The sequence below is a fragment of the Motacilla alba genome, chromosome 21 (assembly GCF_015832195.1).
Source record: "Motacilla alba alba isolate MOTALB_02 chromosome 21, Motacilla_alba_V1.0_pri, whole genome shotgun sequence".
Lineage (NCBI taxonomy): Eukaryota > Metazoa > Chordata > Aves > Passeriformes > Motacillidae > Motacilla > Motacilla alba.
In genome coordinates, this window is record NC_052036.1 from 3,820,880 (window position 1) to 3,843,144 (window position 22,265).

The 22,265-nt window shown below is 54.4% G+C and overlaps 2 protein-coding genes across 5 annotated transcripts; both read right to left on the reverse strand.

Moving 5' to 3' along the window:
• Nucleotides 1-2,063: 2,063 nt before the first annotated feature.
• LOC119710564 (nephrocystin-4-like) lies at nt 2,064-5,160 on the reverse strand. Its single transcript, XM_038159787.1, has 5 exons — nt 4,735-5,160; nt 4,482-4,653; nt 3,737-3,916; nt 2,812-2,955; nt 2,064-2,649 (listed from the first exon to the last, which is right to left on the reverse strand). The coding sequence occupies exons 1-5, from the start codon at nt 4,824-4,826 to the stop codon at nt 2,509-2,511; spliced, it is 729 nt and encodes a 242-aa protein (XP_038015715.1). The 5' UTR covers nt 4,827-5,160; the 3' UTR covers nt 2,064-2,508.
• Nucleotides 5,161-5,188: 28 nt separating this feature from the next.
• On the reverse strand, nt 5,189-22,178 carry LOC119710525 (nephrocystin-4-like). 4 transcript variants are annotated; one of them, XM_038159703.1, is made up of 24 exons: nt 21,854-22,177; nt 21,405-21,619; nt 20,435-20,566; nt 18,564-18,736; nt 18,180-18,244; nt 17,754-17,909; nt 16,875-17,011; nt 15,996-16,162; nt 15,787-15,913; nt 14,240-14,413; nt 13,988-14,117; nt 11,724-11,770; nt 10,838-11,028; nt 10,543-10,734; nt 9,768-9,952; nt 9,365-9,525; nt 8,488-8,668; nt 7,496-7,612; nt 7,226-7,305; nt 6,850-7,067; nt 6,569-6,758; nt 6,335-6,418; nt 6,083-6,239; nt 5,189-5,763 (listed from the first exon to the last, which is right to left on the reverse strand). In XM_038159703.1, exons 2-24 carry the CDS (start codon nt 21,540-21,542, stop codon nt 5,603-5,605), a joined length of 3,363 nt encoding a protein of 1,120 aa, XP_038015631.1. In that variant the 5' UTR covers nt 21,543-21,619; nt 21,854-22,177; the 3' UTR covers nt 5,189-5,602. The 4 variants fall into 4 exon arrangements, with proteins under 4 accessions (XP_038015631.1, XP_038015632.1, XP_038015633.1 ...); XM_038159705.1 differs by having other exon boundaries at nt 5,621-5,763; nt 6,083-6,136; nt 6,228-6,418; nt 21,854-22,178; XM_038159706.1 differs by lacking the exon at nt 5,189-5,763 and having other exon boundaries at nt 6,107-6,136; nt 6,228-6,239.
• Nucleotides 22,179-22,265: the final 87 nt, after the last annotated feature.

Genomic DNA, 22,265 nt, shown 5'->3' on the forward strand with positions numbered 1-22,265 from the left:
ATTTTGAGGTGGGTTTTGCAAGCACCACCCCCAGGTGAGCATCCTTCCCCCTGGGGGTTTTTCTCCCCTAGGCCAGCTCCTTCGATGTCACCATGGCACTCATCAACCTCCTCTCTGTGGGACCAACCAGGGAGTGAGGGTGTGCTTTGCAAAATCCTTCACATCCCATCCATTGCAGCTGAACAGGAGAGCAGCCACTGCAGCTCAGAGGCTCCTCATAGCTCCTGCCAGACTCCTTTCCCCGGAGACACTAATAAAATGCATTTCCTCCAGCCAGTGTCTCACTTAAGGAACCTTCGCCCGGGTGTGATTGAGTGCACTTAAGACAGTCGCTCTCACTGTAGAAAGGATTCTGAGCCTCCTATTTGACAGCCTTGATCTTAAAGAAATCCATTAAGAGCAGCTTTATCTCTGGGTTTTGTAACCATTAAATCAGGTTTTATCAAGTCGGTGACGCGCTTTCAGAAGACAAGAGGGAGAAACAGGGAATAAACCTCCCGAACTCCCACGCTGGGGCTGCTGGGCTGGATTTGGGTGACATGGAAATAACCAAGAAAGGGTTTGTCTCAGTGGAAAGCCTCCCAGGGTGATGCTGCCGCACCAAGAGGTTGCTGGATGCTGCCGTGCTGCTTCCATGCTCCTCAATCAGCTTTCGGTTTGGCAGAGGCGCTAAATACTCATTTCAGCTAATAAAGATGCCCGGTAATGTCATATTACAGGGCTGGCGAGCTCCCAGCAAATATTATGGTGAGGCTTTGTTTAATTAGAGGGTTCTCAGGCAGTTGCAATTTCCTCCTCATAATGGGGAAAACAAGCTGGGTTTAAAAGTTTGGGCTGGCGGCAAACCCTGCTGAGGCTTGGGCATCCTGAGAGCCAGTTTCCCAAAGGCCCTCAGCTGCTGCAGGAGCTTTGCCCCACTCCTATGCTGGTTTTTCTTTTTTTTTTACCTTATGTTCTCATTACTAGTCGCCATTTTTAGTTGCCCCTCCCTGGCCTGGGTGCCGGGCCCAGGTCTCCCTGCTGTCCTTACTCCTCGGTTGCCATTCCTGCAATGCCTTTGCCAAGGCAGTGACACTCCAAGCCCCAAAAGGTCTCACCTGCAGCTGCTCCAAGAGGGATAACACCCCTGAGAAATACTCAACCCACGGAAAGGGCTTCTCAATCCCTCCCCTCCCTGCACACCTCAGTGATGAGACACCAGCTGAGATTTTTAGGGCAAATTAATTTTGTCATTACTGGAATTCAGTTTCCTTCCTGACGTGAATGCAAATGGGAAGAGCACACCAAGCTGCATGCCAAGCACGGGTGCTCGAGTTCATTGTCATTAGCAGGGATGACTTCATTAACAAGTGGGAACCCGGGAAGCTGCCCCCACACTTGTCTTGAGTTTGAGAGCAGCAGCAGCAGCAATTCCAAGGGCCATGGCCATAATGCCAAGCAGCTGGGTCACAAGGTATTTGCATTTCCTACGGGGAAAGTTTTATCAGCTTTTCTTAATGACAGTTCTGTAGATTCTGGGTCACAGACATGTGCTGCAGGGGAGCAGGCAGCACCATTCAAGCACCAGCTCAGCTCGAGTCCCTGTGCTGGCATCCCCGGAATGCTGGCACATCATTCACCACTCGAGCTGCCTGTGCTGCAGGTACAGCAGCAGCTCATTCATAAGCCTCAAGAAATATCGTTGTGTGAAAATGTAATAAAAATTATTCAGCTAATCTACTTTAATAACCCAACTTCGGGGCCTCTCTGTGCTGCAGACAGTATAATCATTTCTAAAATATGAGCTGTCATTTCCCATCAGTGCGAGGGAGGCAGAGGAACTCAGCACCCGACTTTATCGGGGCCACTAATTCACCAGCCTTGGGCCTGTGGAGAGTGAGGCAGCATTTCCAGAGCTGGTGGGCTGCCCTACCCTCCCAGTCCCAATTATGGTCTCTGCCCTGACCCCCAGGATGCTCTAGGGGATGGGTTGATGCAGGGGACCTCCAGGACTCTTTTCCACAGGACAGGGATGCTGAGGATTTCCACCTCCTCAGGAAGAAAATGCTGCCACACTCTGACAGTTGTGCACAGCAAATTTTATGCATCAAGGATGAGTAAAAAGTATCAAAAAAAACCCGTAGAACTGCCTTAGTGTGTACAAAACTCACCGTTGAATATAAAATACTTTAAAAATATTCTGCATAATCAAATCGGCAAACTTTTTAAGTTAAAAAAAGATTAAAAGTGCCTAAAATATCATCATGCTTAAGAAAAATACAGATCCTACAGTCACAAAGTGCCGTAACAAACACATCCACTCGTCTCAATTTGTGCACATGGAGCCACGTGGCACCACCAGCACTCATGGCAATGCCTGAGGATCCCAGTGACAGAGACACCCCCCAGCCTGGCAAGGTGACAGCCAGGGGATAGGGATCATGAGTACCCTCAGACAGACACAGCCACCCCCAAGGTGGTGTGGGCTGGCACAGGAACCTGCAGCTTTGCAGCGACAGGCAGGCGGCCTCACTGGTACAGGACCTTCACACAGAAGGTCTCCTCGTTCTTGTCCTCGTGGTCATTGATGTGAATCAGGATCTCCTCCCCCCCCACAGTCTGGCTCGGGGCGAAGCGCAGGCCGATGGTGTACACCTCCCCTCCGGCCACCTGCAGGAGAGAGGGCTGGAGGAGGCAGCAGGACCTGGCCAGGCCCCTTCACGTGCCCACTTTGCCCCAGCCAGTGGCCCTCAGGGCCAGAACCACCCAGCACTGCCTGGTCTGGCCAGATGAGGGGCCAGATGAGGGGCGAGTGCTGGCAGCAGGACGTACCTCGAAGGAGTCCTCCCTGAACTGCAGCAGGTCAGGGCGGTTGGTGCACAAGAAGTAGAGCCGGGGTGAGGGGTAGGGGTTGGTGTAGGTGATGCGCTTGTTGCAGCCTTTCCCACCTCCCGCAGGCAGAGAGATCTCAAAGGCCTGTGGGGCAAGCAGGGGCTCAGATGGCAGCGTGGGCAGCAGCAACAACGGGCCCTCCCCCAACCCACCACAGAGAATTGCCTCCCAAACACTGCCCTCCCCTCCCACACCTCGCATCTGCTCTGCCAGCCAGCAGAAAGAACCACCTTTGATCAAAAGAAGCAACAATTAATTACGAGTGTGAAGGACAAAGAGCTGGGAGAGCAGCAGAGACTAGCCAGCTCCTTCTCATTCCCAGGAAGAGCTGTGGTGCTCAGATAACTAGATGAACTTGATGACCCTGAACAGCCCCTTCCAGCCCCAACTACTCTGATTCTCTTAACACCTCATAGCACAAGCAGCATGTGGCAGGACAATGGGACATTGGTGTAAATGCCAATCTGAACCTTTCCCAATACCAAGAGGTTCAGAAAAACATTTTTAGAAGGAACACATTAGCCAGGAAATCTAATTTTCTGTCTTTGAGGCAAGGCCTCTGCCAGCACAGCGCTAATCGAAAGCAGCATGCTGCAGCTCTAATTTCACAACTGGGAATACTTCCGAGCTGCCGCTCCTCAGCGTGGGGCTGCCTCCAAAACAGCCTAAAAGACGTTCTACCAGGGGCTTCAGTGAGATTATTCAAGTACCCCAAGGGCTAAATGTGTGTTTATGATGGCAAGCGCCAAAAAAAACACAGATGGAAAGAGAGGAAGAAGCAGGAGACAGCCCCAGGTTATGAGCTGAACTGCGACCACTGATCCGGTGCCATCACTACGTTTCGCAGTGGCAAGAGCTGCCGTACCTTGGAGATGAGAGGCTGCCTGCAGGACAGGCAGAGCAGCCAGGAGGACACCAGCTGGTGGGACTCCACATCCACCAGGTTGAGGTAGATGAACTTGCTGCCAGCCCGCCGTGGCCTCACACCGATGTACAGGTCCTGAATGCCATTGGCGGGGAGGAGGAAGGCACCGTTCGGATCCACCTGCGGAACAACACCTGGAGGTACAGCCACCCATAATGGCTGATCACAGCCCTGAAAAGTCCAGCTTGGAGCATCAATTGGAGACCCAATTGCTCCTAAAAACCTGTACCCCTATTCCATCCCTATTGAATCCCATACCTCCCAGCCCCAGGAATACCCTGGGACTAATTCATGTCAGGAAGGACAAGAGCCACTTGGGAACACCCAGGGCCTCCCCAGCCCAAAGGTTCCACCACAGAGGCTTTGCCTGAGGAGCCTTTGCCTTTCCTTTACAGGACAGCAATGGACTTTTTCTGCCTTTTATTATTCACATTTCCAATTACGGACGAACGAATTCCAAAGAAATTGAGAGTCTTCAGACAGTCTCATTAACGCAGATAATTTGCCCTCCGGGGTTTCGCGCCAATGATCCTACACATGACAACTCTAATCAAAAGATAATTATCACAAACGCTTTACGGCTCTCAGTTGTTCACAGTTCCGTGTGGCTCGCCTTTTGCTGTCTGGAGGGGGTTTCTCTGGGCTGACCCAGGCCAGCCAGCCCCCAGCCCACCACGGGGGTTACCTCCAGCTCCTGGGGGTGGGAGGTGAAGGCGCGCACCCTCCGCGGGGCCGCGGTGCCGCGCAGCAGCAGGGAGAGGCGCGTGAGCTGCCCGGCCGTGCAGGCGACGTCCAGGCGCTGCAGCGAGTGCAGGTAGAACTGCCAGATCTGGGCAGGTGCTGCCAGCCAGGCATCCCTGTGCACGGACAGACGGACAGGGCTCGACACACGCCATAGGAGTCAACGTTCCCCACCCTTTTGGGGTCCTGCTACTTACGTATAAATAGCAACAAAGAACTTTTTGATCTGCGGGCTTGGTCCGCCGGCTACTTTGAGAAAGATGTCCTGTGGCTCACCGGGTCCCTGCATAGACAACAGAGCATTGTCCCAGCAGTTGACCAGCTAACGAGGACCCCAGGGGTGTCTTCCCAATAATGGGGGAGCTACCACCAACTCCCTTACGAAAGCAGATGCTTTCGGAACCTCGTTAAACTATGTTATTAAGTTATTATACAGCTTGGCTGAGCTCTCCCAGTATTTTTAATTACAAAAGAGGATACAAATGACTATCACATTCCAGGTCTGTATCTGTAATCAAATTTTGGCAAATTTTCCACAAGTTTTCTAACAAGCCCTAATCCAATTACCATACTAACGCTTTTCCGCAACAGCAATTAGCAACTATCCCTCGTTGCCATTTGCATGGACATGCCCAAGTTTATTTTTCTCTTCCTGCTGTGGAGCCAGCCCAGGAGAGCCTCCTGCTTCAGGAGGGAGTGGGATGGTGCAGGGCTGGGCATGGAGCTGCCCCTCTACTCTAGCATCCTTCAGCAGGGACAGGCTTTGCTGTGCACCCCAAGGACACACCGTCCCCCCACCTGCTGCAAATGGCTGCAGATACCCCGAGCAACAGAAAGCCCAACAAAAGGCTGCTTTTCCCCAGCATCTGAATCATCTGGTACTTGCTCAAAAGAACAAGCAAGTACAGGCTGCTGCATGATGCGATAAGGGGCAATGCTCAGCCTCCCCCGCCAAAACAACACAGCTCCTTTTAATTGGGAATAAAAAGCAATTCCAGCTTCGTTGCTGCCACTGTGTCACTGCCGCGGGCTGGTACACAGGGATGCTCTGTGGTTGCACCCACATCAGTAGCTCTCTGCCAACCCAAACAATCTGCAGGAGAAGGACACAAGGAACAGCACTGTCCAAGTGTAGCATACCAAGGATTTGGTTTCACAAATGATGTCAGGGTCGCTGCAGCGAACGAACATCTCAGGCTGCCCTCCTGGCACCCCCACTGGCGTGCCTGTGGACAAGGGATGGAGGAAATCACCTTCAGCTTTTGCTCTACCTGTGCCTTTCCCCTGCACCCCACGCAGCTGCACACAGAACCCCTCAAGCCTGACTACCAGCAAACCTCACAGGTGTGAGGGCGTTGGGAATTCAGGTTGAAGTTAACAGAGAAAGATGGATGGAGAGCAAGCGAGGAGCCCAGGGCTGTGAAGGCATGAGGAACCAGCAATGTGCTCTCTGGATGCTGCTGTGCCTCCAGAAAGGCTCCATGAACTATGGATGATGACGGACAGGGAAGAGCCCAAGCCCCGCGAGGCATGCCACAGACTCACCAGGGAGGGTGTGCCAGGGAGGCAGCCGAATGGTTTTCTTCAGGAAGGTGAGCTCTGGGTGGTAGAAGCGAAAGGTCTGGTCCACCACATGGGGCTGCGGCTCCACCTTCACCCGCAGGAGTGCAATGGGCTTCCCCCTGCTCACCTGGAAGGAGACCTGTCCCGAGGGCCAGCAGGAGAGGGCTGGGGTTTTCCAGTGATTCTGCTCCTCCCATGCAGCCCCTCAAGCAGTGTTTCACCTGGCTCTCTGACCTGGATGAGCTTTGTCTGCTTGGCCCCACTCTTCCCTAAGGATTGAGTGTTCTCCTTGGCACCGGTGCCCAGCCCTGCCGGCCCCTGTGGGGTGAGAGTGAGTTCCCTCAGGGTGCAGCATCACTGTGGCTGCTGCTGCTCCCTACGGCTGTTCCAGCCTGCTCTGCAATGGTAACCACAGCCAAGGGGAGCACTTTGTAACGGGAACAGCTCAAAACAGGGGCCCCTGCCTACCTGTGCTGCAACCACAGCGGGGTCTGCAGAGAAGGTCTGGTATTTGAAGGGGATGTGGACAGTCTCACTGGGGCGCAGGTAGACCTGAGGCTTGAGGTCCTCACGGAGATGGAACATATCCTCTTCCACCGGTGTAACACTCTTGGTCAGCTCCTTGAAGTGGCGCCACTCCCTCGGGTCCAGTATGACACTGCAGCAGTGAGCAGCACAGGTGCTGGTGAGGACTGGCAGGGAGCTGGTACCACCCTGGCATCTCCCCACGCACACAGGGGAGCCCCCACCTGAGCTCAGGGTGGTCGACCTCAATGGTCACGGTGTGCTGGACGCCGTACGGGTTCTTCAGGGCGAACTCAAAGAACTCAGCTGTCCCCAGCACAGCGTGGACAGTGCGGGTGGCTGTGATGGCCTGGCTGAGCATCTGGTAGATGCTCTCTCCCTTGATGTGATCCCGGTAGGAGTCGATGACCTGCAGGTCCCAGGCACGCTGCTTTGGCCAGCCCTGCCCAGAGGGAAGGAACCATAAGCACAGAGACACCACAGGGGTCTGGCCCCACACCCTGCTGCCACCAGCACCCTCGTGCAGCCACACCAGTGCCACGTGCTGCAGCCAGTGGGTGGACGTGGCCTCGCTGAGGGTGACCAGGGGGCCAGGCTCACTTCTGGCCGACGACTGCGCAGCGCGGCCTCCAGCTCATTGTCCACATCCACCAGCCTCCGTGCCCATGCCGTCCTCCTGCCTGTGGGGAGAGACCACCATGGCAGCAAGGAAGGACCCCCACATACTGCAGCCCCCAAGAGCTCTGCAATACTGCAGGGCTGGAAAGAGGAGCACCAGGGGGGCAGCTGACCCACAGCTGGCACTGCAGCAGCAGAGACCCAGCCCACCTCAACCCACAGGGGGACAGGCCAGGCCCCAGCAGGACTCACCACCAGGAGTGTTCAGGGAGTACCCCCTGCCGCCTAGGGTGGTGACAGTGCTGTCTGGTGCAGTGACAATGCAGGAATGGGATGGCAGCTGCCCTGGGATCTCCTCACATGGGTGACCTGCCACAAGTGGAGACAGGAATGAGTGGAAACCATCCATTCTCATTGTTATAAAATCTACTGCAAATTTTTACCTCCCTGCAGCTCTGTTCAGCCAATTTACACATGCAGGAGAGAATATGTGGAAACCAATGATGCCCTAAGAGCCCCACATGCTCCCCAGAGCCTGTTCTGTCACACAAGTCACCTGCCCAGGGATGGAGCAGCACTGAGAGCACACACCATCCTGAGCCCCTCACCAGCTCTTGCTTTCATTTCTGAGTTCTGCCTCCCCCTGCATGGCTATGTGCTGTTGCACCTCCCCACTCCCACAAAGGCTGTGCCAAGTGGAGCCACACAAGGTTTTAAACCCACCAGCTATTTGCCCAGCCAACACATCCCGTCCCCATCCTTCAGGAAAGGGTACCAAGCTTTGCCATCCGGTTTCTAACAGTATTTTGAATTTTTTTTTTTTAAAGAGGATGGGAAAAATACCAATCAAAGGTATTTTTGACTGGGCGGCTGCTGTCCTGGCACAGCAGCTCTTTGTCAAGGTGCAAGTTAAACCACTCCCTGGGCTGTGGATCTCAGATTCTCCTTCCCAGGAGCTTATCGGCCCTTTGCAGGCAAAGTATGGAAATGACGATTTAAGATATCTTATATGGAGCTAATCTCTCCTCTGAAGATAAGATTTTAAAACCTGGAGTCACTGCACATTTATAGGACACAGAACTTAACACATAAAATAAAAGCAGCCAGCAGGTTCTGGGAAGGATAATGTCCCTGGGTCTCACTCGGGTACAGCCCTGCACATGCTGCGTGCCCCACCCCAGCCTTTGGGCCACATGAGCCCAAAGGCTGGGGGTTCTCACCAATATTGGCGGGTGGGTTCTCACCAATATTGGCCAGGCAGAGGTGGAGGTGGCCCCTCACAGCCACACGGACTCCGAGGGGCCGCAGGGCGCCGTGCCGCAGAGCCTCCCGGCCCATCACCGTCCCGTCCGGCTCGTACTCAGTCGTGGCCACCTCCAGCTCGTGGTAGGTCCTGACAGCTGTCTGGCCCTGGCGCAGCAGGGGCTGGGCACAAGGCAAGGACAGACAAGGTGCAACGAGTTACTGGGGAGTCTGGTCCAGAGGGGTCAAGGGGTCTGGGTGTCGCCCTGCTCTTCTAAAGTTCTTCTAATGTTCACGTTTTTGTAATGGAGTTTCTCACGCACTTCTCATGTAAATAATGATTGTTTTGCATTCCATTCTGGAGGAGGAGAGAATTGATGGACTGTTGGTTTGACCAGTGTGGTTGGAGAGGTGGCAATTTCATCCTCCAATCCATGGTCACTTTTTGGAATTCTATAAATATCAAGGTCCAGAAATAAACGTGCCTTTTTTGCCTTGGACATCTCAGCGTGTGAGTGTTGATCATTTCATGTCATATTGCAACATCTGGGTATGAATGGCACTGGATGTCCTGCCTCTGCAAGGTTTAGTGGTAGAATACTGCCAGAGCTCCAGGGAAGGGCAAAGAAAGTTAATGCTTTGTCATCACTTTGGAGGAAAAGATAACAAATCCTGTGATGAGGGGCTTGTCAAGCTGACACCAGATTCGGTTACACAGAGGGGCTGACAGCATCTCCATTACTGAAGACACAAGGACAATGCAACAGCATCTCAACACAGGACCAAAGGGAGATCTGGGCTCTTCTCTAGCACTCCATACAGGCAGGGGGCCCTTCAGCATTACCAGCCACAGGAAAAAACCTTCAATCTAACCAATACCTCCAGTTTAATGGCAGCAGACCCAAAATGGAGCAGGGAGTCTCCATCCCAGACGTCAATCTGGAGGCTGTGCTCAGCCAGGTACCGCAGGAACCAGCGCTGCTCCCCGGGCCGCAGGAAAGCTGGATCCACCATGTACTTCAGCTGCAAGCCCGGCGGTCCTGCAAGACACCACACCATCACAGACAAGGCACTTGGCTTGGTGGGAAGCCTCAATGTGCACCTCACACAACTGACACTGTGTACTCCTTCAATTACTGGAAGTTCTGAATGTTTTTTTATGTGCAAACCAGCAGAGGTTTGCTATTAACAGACACCAGCCCATCCCTTGGGCCAGAGGCAAGCCCTCATCCACCCAACAGAAGAGAAGCAGCCCCACACGGATGCTAAAACCAGAGCTTACTGGTTAGGGTCCCATCCTCGTTGACACGGACAAGGAGCTGTGCTGGCACAGGCAGCCCGGTCACCAGCCCTCCATCCATGCTGACCAGCTGCAGCCGGGGCGTGGTGACCGGGGGGAAACGGTAGAACTGGAAGGTGAGGAAGACAGTCCTTGGCCACAGCCCCTCCACGCCGCCCTGGGCATCTCTTGAGGAGAGAGAGAGAGGGGGTTGGATTACTTGTGGCACGGCGCTGCCACTCTGTCACGAGCTACTCGTGCATTTGGCACATGCCAAGAGGCAGAAGAACAAGTGAAGATTGGCAGCACCACAAGTATTTGGACTTTTCTGAAGACAGCGGCCATACGGTTTGCCTTAACTTCCCAAAAAGCTTCGTAATTCCAGCTGTCTCCTGCCATATGCTGTGATGGAGGTGCCCAGCAAAGACAGCGTGTTACCTTCCCACAGCACACTGCCAGCCATGGAAAAAACAGAAGTGGGGCCTTATCCAGCCAAAGCCACCCCTTGGGTGCCAATTTTCCCAACTTCATTCGTATTTCTGGAGAAACCCTGCATTAATGAGCTCTGACATCACATTGTGGCTCATGGATCCAATTTAAAAAAACTGGATTATGACTTAAAAGTGCCCAGGGAGGACAAAAGCAGGTGCTAAAAGAAGAGGCACCTCTGCAAGGACATCTCCTGCCCAAGCAGGGAAGAGGGTTAGGGGAATTTGGAAAGGACTCTATCCAGGAGGCCTATGGGATCTGCCCACAAAACCACGAGCTGCCATCCCACCTGCCAAAAGCCAGGAACTGCAGGACTATTTCATTGCCTTGCAGAGGGTCAGCTTCCTCCAGCCGCAGGTTGAAACTGCCCAGCTCCACTGGCTCCGACATTTCCACTGGCTCCTGGTTGCGGTCCAGGATGTCCGGAAAGCCGGCAGCATGCAGGCGCGCCAGCGCGGCACGAGACAGGGACACGTGGGAACTGATGGAGAAACAGGGGTGAGCTCCACAAATGGGGCCACGGGGACCCTGGCAGGCCTGGTGATGGGGCCACAGGAGCCTGGGGAAGGGCAGCCGAGCATCACCTGCATGCCTGCAGCCCCACAGCAGCCATGGGCAGCTGCAGCGGGGTGAAGGGCAGCGCCTGCAGCTGGTCGTTGGCACAGGGCTCTGTGTCTGGCGAGCCCAGGTCAGCCTCCAGGTGGGTGATGCCCCCATCCTGCTGCAGGGTCTGGCCTGTGCTCCGTGGTGAGGCCACGAGCTGGGACATCGACAGCTGGTGAGAGAGTGGCAAGCGTGAGCAGCCGCAGCCCCGAGACAGCCCACCCGAGGCAGCCCTTGAGGCAAGCTGAGCCAGCAGCCCCTCTGTGCTAAAGGAGCTCAGCCACCACGTGCCCCAGTGTTGTCATTCCCCCAAGAAGTGTTACAACTTGGCCACACAAGGGTTTGCACCTCCGCTGCCATTTCCCTGCTGCTCGCTCCCTGGGAAGAGGAGGGATGAGCACATGCAGCAGGAAGATCAAACTGCTTAATGCAGCCTTATGAGGCATTTCATTTCATCAAAAATATTTGCGTGCATTGATTCCTGCATCAAGATATAAAACAGCATAAAGAGGGCTCTCAGTATTCACAGCTCTCCTTAAACCCTGGGAGCTCTGCACGAACAAGCCGTGTGTCTCTGTCAGCACATACCGGGGACAACAGCACCCAGCAAATCTGGGCTGTCAAAAACCAGAGCTGCCCTCACTCCTGCGGAATGAAAAGAGCACAGGGAATCTCTCCCAGCACATCACAGGCAGGAGCTGCTTTGCTGCCTGGAGGAGGTGGAGTTGAGGACACTTGGTGCCTCTTGGCTGTAGCAGACAGGAAAACAGGCAGGGGATGGGTCCAGAAGCATATCCTACACGTGGGCCATCCCCAGGGGAATGCTGCTGCCCACCACCCACACCCACTGGTGCATGTAGCACTTACCCCTGGTCCCCGTGGGGAGACTGGCACTCGCCGTGGGGCTGGCACTCCTGTGGAGAGGGACAGAAGAGATGCTGTAAAGCAGCCAAAACCCTCAGGCCCCATAACTGCAGCTGCACCACAGCCACCAAACTGCCCTGTCCTCCCACCAGCCCTTTTCAATTTTAGGAGCAAAGGCAGCACAGTGAAGCAGTTTACCACCTGCAAAACACTTCTTTTGACTTATTTCCCAATAAGACTGCTGCTTGGGGGTTAACACAGCACATCTCCAGATCCATCCGTTATTTTGCCATGAATCAGGCTAACTCTGCCACAAACAACAGCTCCCCCATCCCCCGACAGCGCCGCGGTGCCTCACGGCCACGCGGTGCTGCCTAAGTGGGATGCTTAATGAGACGTGAAAGTTTTAGGATACTTAAGGTTTTCATCGCTTCTCTGTTATTTTTTGTCGCTCCCTTCAACTGCTCGAGCATTCGTGCCCCGAAACGGTGGGAGTTTATCGTGTTGATATTCGGCTGCTCTCTCGCGCCGGCACAGCTGAGCTCGCTGAGCCGTGGAGCCGCGGGTCCTTCGCAGCAGAGCAGGGGCACAGATGTTCCATCTCTGCAGCCACGTGATGCTTAGACCTTAATTTGCTTTCCCCCACCACATATATCCCAGTTATTCCATGCTGGCTGCTGTGTAAAGGAAACCACCCCTTTTCCCTCGTGCCTAAAATATTGTTTCCTTCCAGTCAGGATGGCTTTGGCTGGCGTTAAGAAGAGGATGGACAGATACAGCAGCAACACCAGCATCTGAGCTGACAGATGAAGCTCTTGGCCTCCCCTGGGCCAGGCAGCAGCACGTTTCTCAGCAGAGCTCTACAAAAAGTTAACCCAATAGTCTCTTCAGCATCTTGGAACACAGGCTGGAGAGACACAGCTCTGGGACCACCGCTGCACTTGCAAGCCCTCCCTGGTGCCATAAGCCCCCTGGAGCTGGGAAATGCCAGGGAGTTTGTCCCTGAAAATCACCTTGATAGGGATCTCCCCTCACCAGGGACACAGCCCACAGCCCAGCACACTCCCCCAAGCTGGAGCACTCCAGACCACCACCAGGTTGGAAGCTCAATGTCAGCACTTGCTCCCCTCTCCCCTCACCACACCACAACTCCATCAGCATCCCAGCTACCTACAGCTGAAAGGAACCAGGAAAAGCTTTTCAAGCAGCACCAGGAAGGTATCAGTCATGATGCAGCCTGTGCTGCAGGGAGATGAACCCCACATACCCCAACATCACAAGAGCCCTTCATCTGCCACTGAAGCTTTCCTCACCAAAGCCCCTCCCAGCAGCAATCCTGCCTCCTCACCAGAAGAAACACAGGATTTGTCACAGCAAAGCCAAGGTGCCACTGCCATCTCGTGGCTCCACAGCACTGGAACCAGCATGGAATAGCAACCCAGTAATGGGCATTGCCTGGCACCTGGGCTGACACCAAATGGCTCATCAGAGAGCTGGGGAGATATGACATACACTGAAACACTGCCTGGTGACTGAAGCATCACCCCAAGACACAGCTGGGACCCCAGCAGGAGCAGCACTGCCAAGAAAGGGGAGTTTGCTTCCCACCAATCACAAAAGGGGGATGAGAGAGAAACAAGCCAAAGGATTTTTAGGAGCACAGTGCATGGACAAAATCTCATGCCCAAACTCAAGCCCACAGCATTTTTCCTTCCATCTCCAAGAGAGCAGAGAGGTGCTGGAAGCCCAAACACACAGCCCCCCCCAAACTATAGACAGATGCACTTGTGCATATGCACAGATGCTGCCTGCTCTTCCCCAGCCAGGCACCAACACATCCTGCACACACCAACCCAGCCCAGGCTGCTGTCACACTCCCTCAGTGGTGGCACAACCAGATTACTTTTCCCCAGCCTGTGACTGACATCTCTCTTGTCCCCATGCCTGGAGAGACTCTGAGTCCAGAGAGAGGAGCAGCAGTACCTGCAGTGAGAACGTGCTGCTGGTGTGGCCACTGCACCTGGACTGGGAGCAGGCTGGGCAGTGCTGGCAATCCCTGGGGACTTTGCACATGGCTCAGCAATACTATCACATGGGAATTTTGCAAGTTAAAAAGTAAGAGCTGAATTCAACTTGACAAAATCTTGCTTCACTCCAGTAATTCATAACTAGCTTGCAGAAACTCACTGAAGTCTTGTTTTCTCTCCCGAGCAGACACCAGTGCCACACTCTATATTTTAAATGTCAGCGATCTGGAAAACACTCACTCAGCGATGGCGTAGGAGGCTTCTTCGGCTCGTCCCTGTCTTTACATAGGATCTCCGCAGCAGTTACAAGATGTTCTTCCGAATCAGTGGAAACATGGAATTGGACAGTCCCAGACTCCACGTGCTTCCCCTGAAGTTGGCAACAAAAATGCTTTCAGACAGCGTGTTACACGCAGCCTTCCTCGTGCCTTCGACAGCGGCTCCCTCGCCCTGACACCGAGGCAAAGCTGCCAGGGACCAGCACATCCTTACCTGCCGGGAGCTCGGTGGGGTCTGGTAGACCAAGGCTTGGCAGGGGCCACGACGGGCACCACCACGCAGGGGCAGGATCACATCCGTGTCACCGATGCCCGCGACGGGGCTCCAGAGAGCCCAGCGCACCGAGCGCATGTCGGTCGCCTCACTGCGGGCACTGCCAGACAGGGCCTGGGGGTGGAGGAGCACAGTGAGCACCAGGCAGCCCCACCTCACTGCCAGGACCCCGGAATGGGTGCTGCCAGACAGGCACTGGCTCTCATCCCCCACCGCGCCTCCTCATAGCTGGCTCTGGCACCACAGAAGCCAGTGCTCTTCATCCTGTTCTGGAGACATTTAATTTTCCAGGACCTTATGCCTCTGTAACCCCTCCCTCAAGCAGCTGCACAAAGGGATACATGTTGGACGCCCATCCCTGGCAGAGGGGAAAGGTTTCCACTTACCCAGCACATCCACAGCCTCCTTCAAACTGAAGGAGGGGAACAGATACAAGAGAGGGCTCTGCCAGCACCCACCCTCCCCCTCACAGCTAATTATGGCACCGGGGACAAGGACAAGGTGATCAGCTTTGCAAGCAGCTTTGGGATTAACCACACTGCCCCAGGGCTGCACCACAGGGACTGGCTCCACTGCTGCCCCAGACAGCACTCCCCACAGAGCCAAACAGATCTGCCTCTGGAACTCCAAATCTCCGTGGGACCTTGGGCTTCAGCTTTCCAACAGACTTGGACCCAACAGCAACTTCCAACAGCACAGCTCAGTGTCTCCCTTCTCAGTACAAACCCCTCTGGTCTGGCACAGGCATCCTGCTTTATAAATGCCCAGTTTCCCTACTTTGGCTCTGGACAGCTTAACAAGAAGCATTTACCACATTTTCAATGAACATCTTAGCGGGACGATTAAAGCCTCTAACAAACGCTTGGCAATCGATTCAGCCAGCCAGGAGCTGATGGCACCAACAACATAAGGTCTCTGGAGGGGATATACAGTACTCATTGAGCAGGGTTTAACCTGCAGAAAGGTTAAACTCAGATATGAGTAAACGATCAGTAAGTAGGTAAGACTATATTGACTGCAGAGACCACCCTCAGAGATTTCTCCTGCCTTTACAGTTTGAGAACATCAGGCTGAAGCACCCAGAAAAACTTCATCATGTGCTCTTTCCACATAAATGCCAAATTCTAAAGAAAAGTCTTTTTGATATTACAAAAAAGCTGAAATTTTCCCAATTAGCTTGCCAGAACACTATGGGAATGCTGCAGGCTTCGTTCCTCCATCTACATATAAACAGTGGAGAAATGCAACCCCATGTTATTAAAATAATTCACCAAGCCATGCAGGTTGATTTGTGCAGTGCTGTGGAAGGCACCCACACACTTTGCAGGGCCCTGCATTACACAGCACAGCCATGCAACAAGGAGCTGCTGTGACTTGGAGAAGCAGGATGGTGAAAGGGGCAGAGGAAGGAATTCCTCAGCAGGGCTCACTCCTCCAGAATGGATCCCTGCTCTTTCACAGGCACAGAGACACACGCTCAGCCCTACCTTGCCACCAGCTCTCCCCGTGCTGCAGAAGACATATTCCAGCTGGAAGCAGACCCTGAATGCCGGGTGAGGAACCATTTCACTCAGCTGGATGCGGCTCCTCAGCACCAGGACTTGACCTGCACCCCTGTGCGGGATGGAGAAGTGGCTGTGAGAGGCACCTGAGGCAGGAGGAAAGCAGCACCAGCAGCAGAGGAGCTCCCCCTTACCTGGCTCCAGAGTTGGGTACCCCCTGGCAGCGACCTGGAGACAATTCTGCCTCTGGCACCAGCACAGCGACCTGAGGTGCTTGGACGAAGCGCAGGCCATTGTGGACACCTACATGCAGCCGCCGCTCCCGAACCACCACCTCCTCACCATCTGGGGCAGAGTTAGCCTGTGACAGGAATATTTTCCACCTTGGGCAGCACTCTCTGTGCTGACCACAACCAGAAGAACACAGGCAACCCTTCAGAAACTCAAAAAACAGGGCCTATTTCCCCAGCAGATGTTACATAGTAAAATCTTTTGTCTTTATGACAGAGTTGGTGAAAATCTGGCAAGAAAGGACCAGGCCAGTGGCTGCCAATCCAAAGGGATGGACTCAATACACACTGCATCTCATCTCTGCATTTCCCACAGCAAAGCAAACCCAAATTCTCCTTAGGAGTGTCTGGATGTTCAAAACAAAGCCCTCACAGAGCACACACGTACTAATCCAATAGCAAAACAAGCTAAAGGCTCCACAGCAAAAGAAAAAATTGAAGACTCCAAGAGAAACAAATGCATGAATATCACTTACCTGACACTTTTCACCCCACCCATAATTCCAGACACTAGAATTACTGCTCTACACTGTGCCTTCCCCTGCCCCAACCACATTGGCAGTACCTAGAATGATGGAATCACAGAATGGTCAGGATTGGAAGGAACCTTAAGCATTATCTTGTTCCACCCTCTACCATGGGAACCTTCTACTAGAGCAGGTTGCTCCAAGCCCCATCCAACCTGGCCTTGGACACTTCTAGGGATGGGGAGGGATGGGGCAGCCACAGTTTCTCTGGGCAACCTGTGCCTGGGTTTCACCATCCTCACAGCACTCTACTGACCTGAAGTAAGCGATCACTGTTCAGTAAATCCAGCAGTTCCTCCTCAAACTCCTCCAGGGAAGGGTAAAGCTGGATGAAAAGCCGCTCCAGGTAGCAGGTGACCGTCTTCATCAGCCGGGGCTTCTGCAAGCAGTCGCCTGAAAGACAAGGTGGTGGCCACAGGTTTCCCAAGCAAACAGAAAGCCACCACTGCTGTACTGGGGTGACCTGCAGTGCCAGCAGTGGCTCTGCCCACTCAGCCTCTGAGTACAGGCCTGAACACCTGCAGGGACTCAGCTGCTTTCAAGACTTTGCTCAGCTTCAGTACCAACAGTTAATACCCCAAAGCCATCAGCAGTAGGTTTTCCAGGCAGGAAGCTGAAGAATAATTCAGCTGCAGAACTCTGAGGAATTTTTTACCCTCTGAATCTTTAGCTCAATATTTTAATTGCAGAAGCTCAAAGGGCAATGTGCCATAAGGAGAGATTAACAAAAGCCAAGTGGGCAAGAGCTCATCCTCCCAAACCTGCCAGGCCCCAGCCATGCTGAACCCACCTCCGAGGAGTTTAAACAAGCTGCAAAAGCTCTTTTTGAGATTCTGCTGAACGACTGTAATTAAACCAACCATCACTTATCCCTAGCAGCTTCCCAGGAGCAAAGCAATTAATGGACAGGGAACTGACTGAGCCACTTTGACAGATTCCAGACTGAGCTCTGAGTGTGAGGGCTGTGGCCCCCCGCAGGGGGGATGCTCTTGACAAGGGGAGACACTGCAGAGAAACCACTGAGCTGCCACAAACCCCATCCCAGTGCCCTGCCTGCCTTGCCCACAGCTTCACAGGGACTCACTGCCTTAAAGTAGGAGCAGCATAGGCAGAGGGAAAGGGAAAGAACTCTTACCTGTGTCTCCTCGTGCCGGCAGCAAGCCAGGAACAGTCTGCAGGCCAGATATCAGCAGGTTTTCAGGAAGTAGGTGAAATATTGCCTCCAGGGGCTGGTGGGACTTCAGGCCATACTGCAGGTGGCTCTTCTCCATCACTGTCATGTATTTGTTCTCTGAAGAAAACATCCCAAAAAAAAACAAAACTGGGGAGACAGCTTCACAGCCCCAATGTTGAATGAATCATTAACTGTGAGTACACATGCTGGAGCAAAGGAAAACCTGTGTTTGCCCAGCCAGGCCATTCCCAACTGGCAGTAAGGCACATCCACTGAGCAGTACCAGGGCACAGACCATGTCTCACATCAAGCAGACACATACAACACACATTTGGATAAGAGAAGCCACCAAGAAGGGCCAAGATGCCATGTCTGGCTGCTGCTTACTTTCCACAGGGTCCTGGAAGTGTGGGTGCAGTAGGGCACGTGGCGTCCCATGGTACAGCTTCAGCCTGAAAGCAAAGAGTACACATGCAGCAGTCAGTAAATCCACCCTGAAGCACATCTCCATCTTCCATTACATCTCCATCTTCCACAAAGCCCCTGCTCAGCAGCACAACCACCCAACCCACTCTGAAAAAGCCCTTTATGGAAGGGACAGGCATTCCTTCCAAACCCACTGCTTTGCCAGAGTGAAGAATTCCAGATTTCTAAATGCTGGCTCTGTTTCTGCAGCCCCAGGACCACCCTTCCCCTCACCACCAAAGCAGCCATGCACGTTGTCACCTCAATTCTCAGTGTGACCTGTCACACAACAGCAGGGGAACCTACGCTCTGTCCTCAGTGGCTGGGTCTGTCACCTCTGATCCGCCGTGGAAGAGGGGGATGATCCCAAAGCCACAGGAGAGGTGCTGAGAGCCCCCATCCCCTTTCCCAGCTCTCATTACCACTTCCACAACAGCAGCAATGCCAGGGTGGTTCAAGGAGGTGTGGAAGTAAACAACCTAGGACAGGAAAGGAGAGAGATGGGCTGTTTCAGAGCTGGCAGTGGCAGATGCAGGCAGAGCAATGCCTGTTGTGCTGGGACACTCAGTGGCACAACCAGAACATCCTTTAAACTTCCAGACAGAAGCTAATGGCAAATCACTTCTGACACTGCTACAAAATCTCAGTCCTCAAGTCTCAAGCATCCTCTTTTTTAACTTTTTTTTTTGTTGCCAACACCTCATTTTCAGAGCAACTCACAGGCTGCAGACCCCAAATGAATGGGGCTTCGATGTATCCCAGACCTACAGCATTAGAGCAGGAAAAAGGAGCTGGAAACCTTCCTGAAATAGGGAGGGACATGGGAGTAGCCTGGACCTAAGGGCAGGAGGGGATAGGACACAGGTCACCTCCTCAGGACAGAATTTAACGCTACGTTCATCTTTCTATTAAAAACTCATTACCTCAGTGTTTCAGGGAAAATGTTTGCTGCAATATGGGCTGTCAGGAAGGAATAACAGAGAGAGACATTCCCACATCAACCCTGGGACATAAATCATTATTCCATTAGCCTTTATTGCAAGGTGCTGGATTAACGACCTGACCGCTGTGCCTGCAGAGCAAGGCTCACCCTGCAAAGGCACAGGGAGCCCTGACAGGGAATGCCCTGTGCCACTGAGCTCAAGGGCCCCTCCTGATTGCACACAGCAGTTTCTGTCACTGCATTCCTCTCCCCTAGACCCTGAGGACAAAACCCACCGCACAAGCAGACTCTGAGCCTGTCCTCACGCCTTCCTGCTCTGGTGAGGCTGGCGAGCATGCACGCAGCACTCACGCAGGCCGAGGAGCAGTGACTTTCCTCCTTACCTCACCTGTCACAAATCAATTCCACCTCCACCTGAACTGCTCCTAACAATGAGCTGCTGACTTTCCTGCACTTGGAAGATCCCACCCCACATGCAGATCACCCCTCCCCCGTCAGACCCCGAGCCCTGCAGGCTGCCACAGTCCCCCAACTCCCCAAAATTCCTGCCAACTGCTCCCAACCACATGGCAAGCACCCAGGAAGCCTGCAGACGCTGGGAATGTATTTGGAAAGGCAGCTCCTCCCAGCATTCAGCTCTCTCTGCAGCACTCTCTGCCCTAGTTTTAATCCATCCCACTTCAAAACAGGCCGGGGTGGGACGGTACTGAAACACTTGGGAGAGAAACGCACACATCAACGCCCCTTAATGTTGCTGTTGATGTAAAGGAAGGAAGAGCATGGGGCCCAGCTGTGCTTCACTCCACCTGCAGCACTGAGGAGGTGGAAACAGAGCTATGAACTGGAAAACACGGTCATGCGACGGGGCAGTGGGATCTCCCCATCAAGGGACACCCTGCTCTGCTGGTATCAGCAGCAGATGGAAGCACGGCTTTGGGAGAGTTTAGTTCCCAGATCGGGAGAGAGAAGCGCTGGAAGGTGGGAAACTGCTCCTTCCTTCCCACTAGTGGGGAAACACTGCTCTCTGCTGCCAGCTCCGAACGCGGCAGGTGGCACTCGGTGGCACATCGCTGTTCCCACGGTGGCACTAGCCTCAGAGGAAACCCAGCACGCCAGTTTCCCAATAAACCGTACATAAAGCTCAACAAATGGGCGGCGTCTGGGGTGCACCCTGGGCAAAAGGGATGGAAAAGGGTTTGGTTCTGTGTTTTCCCCGACCCTCGGCAGCCCGCACCTCGTTGAACGTCGCCCTGGCCGAGCGCGGCGGGGCGGCGCTGGCAGCTCGCCAGCTGCTCCTCCACGTCCTCCCAAAGAAGTGGTGGTAGGTGGCATCGAAAAGGGAGAGGCGCAGCTGGTACTCGGCTCCCTGCAAGGCACAACACACCAGCTTTGGGGATGCTCAGGGACAGGCCAGCTCTGTGTCCCCAAAGCTCTGAACTTTGGTAAGAGATGCAATTCCTGTTTGCTAAGGGATGCCCAAATCAGGCACAAGGCCACAGACAGCTTCATGCACTGCTGCTGAACCTGCCTCCGAGCCCAAGGTGGACAGAGCAAAGGAAAAGTGAGAAAATTGAGCATTAAGCATAGAATTAAGAGGCAACTGATGTTAAAGTGCTATCCAGAAAATTTAATTTAAATATACCTACCTAAGCTAACAAAAAACTAAATGAAAAATTAATTAAATGCTAACTCAGATTTACAGGTATTGAAACAACTTAGTGCTTCTGGGAGATCTCCAGTTAGCTCCCCCCAAAACCACCTTGCTTCAAAAGCCACCGCTGGGAGCTCATGCCCACGCACACGGACAGGAATGCTGAAAGGGGCTTTAAAAAGAGATGGAGAGTGACTTTGTACATACAAAGAAAGTGACAGAATAAGAAGGAGGGGGGGCTAAACTAAAAGAGGAGCAATTTAGGTTTGATCTTATGGAGAAATTCTTCCTTGTTATGGTGGTGAGGCACGGGCACAGGACATCCAGAGAAGCTGAGGCTGCTCCATCCCTGGAAGTGTTCAGAGCCAGTAGGTTGGAAAGGGCAACCTGGTCTAGTGCAAGGTAGCCCTGCCCGTGGCACAACGGGGGAGGGAGATGATCTGTAAGGTCCCTTCCAACCCTATTACACGATTCCATGAAAGTGAGACTCAGCAGAAACAACGGGCGCAGCAAGACATTGCCGGGGTCCCCTCGCGGGGCCGATCGCCCCTACCTGGGAGAGGGCAGCGCCGTGCAGGTGCTTGAGGGCGCAGCGGAAGGCGGTGGAGCGGGCCGGGGGCCGGGCCCGGCCCCGCTGCGGGTGCGGCGGCAGCGGCAGGTGCTGCCGGAACACCCGGTCCCACTCGCCCATCGCCTCCCGGGGGTCGCCGCTGCCTCCCGGCGCCAGCTAGGGCGGGCGCGGGGCTGGAGCACCGGGGGACACGCAGCCTGCGGGAACACAGCCACACGGAGCCGCACAGTCAGCGCACACGGACCCGCGCAACGACCACACGTGGGTGGGCACAGCCGCTGCCCGCCCTGCATCCGCCTGGGGATGCACACGGGTACAGCCAGGGCAGGGCCGGCCCGTAGCCGCCCACGCACCCCCGGGATCCCGGTGTGCGGGAGCGGGACTGGAACTAGCCCTGTCCCTTAGCGCCCGCGCCCCCCCCGCTCACTCACCGCGCCCCGACGCCATCTTCCAGGGCCCAACCAACCGCGCGCCGGACCGAGGGGGGGATGGTCGCTCTGCTGCCGCTCGCCGTCCCGCCGCCCACTTGTCTCGACCCATTGCCGGCGGAAAGCGCAGATAGTCAGCGGCGAGACGATCTCAGAGCGATCCTGCACCGGCGCGGGACGCGGCGGCAGGACGGAACCGACGGCGGCAGCGGCGGCCTCCCCCTTTCAGAGCGGGTGGTCGCGCCCGGCTCAGCATCGGGTTACTAGGGCGATGGTGCCGCACCGCGCGGGGCGGGTCCTCGCGCTGGGCCCGGCCTGCTCTGCAGCCAATGGGGACGGCGCAGCGCCCTCGTTATTTGCATGCGGCGCGAGAGGCGGGCGGCGCGGCCAATGGGGTACGGGAGGGGCGGGGCCA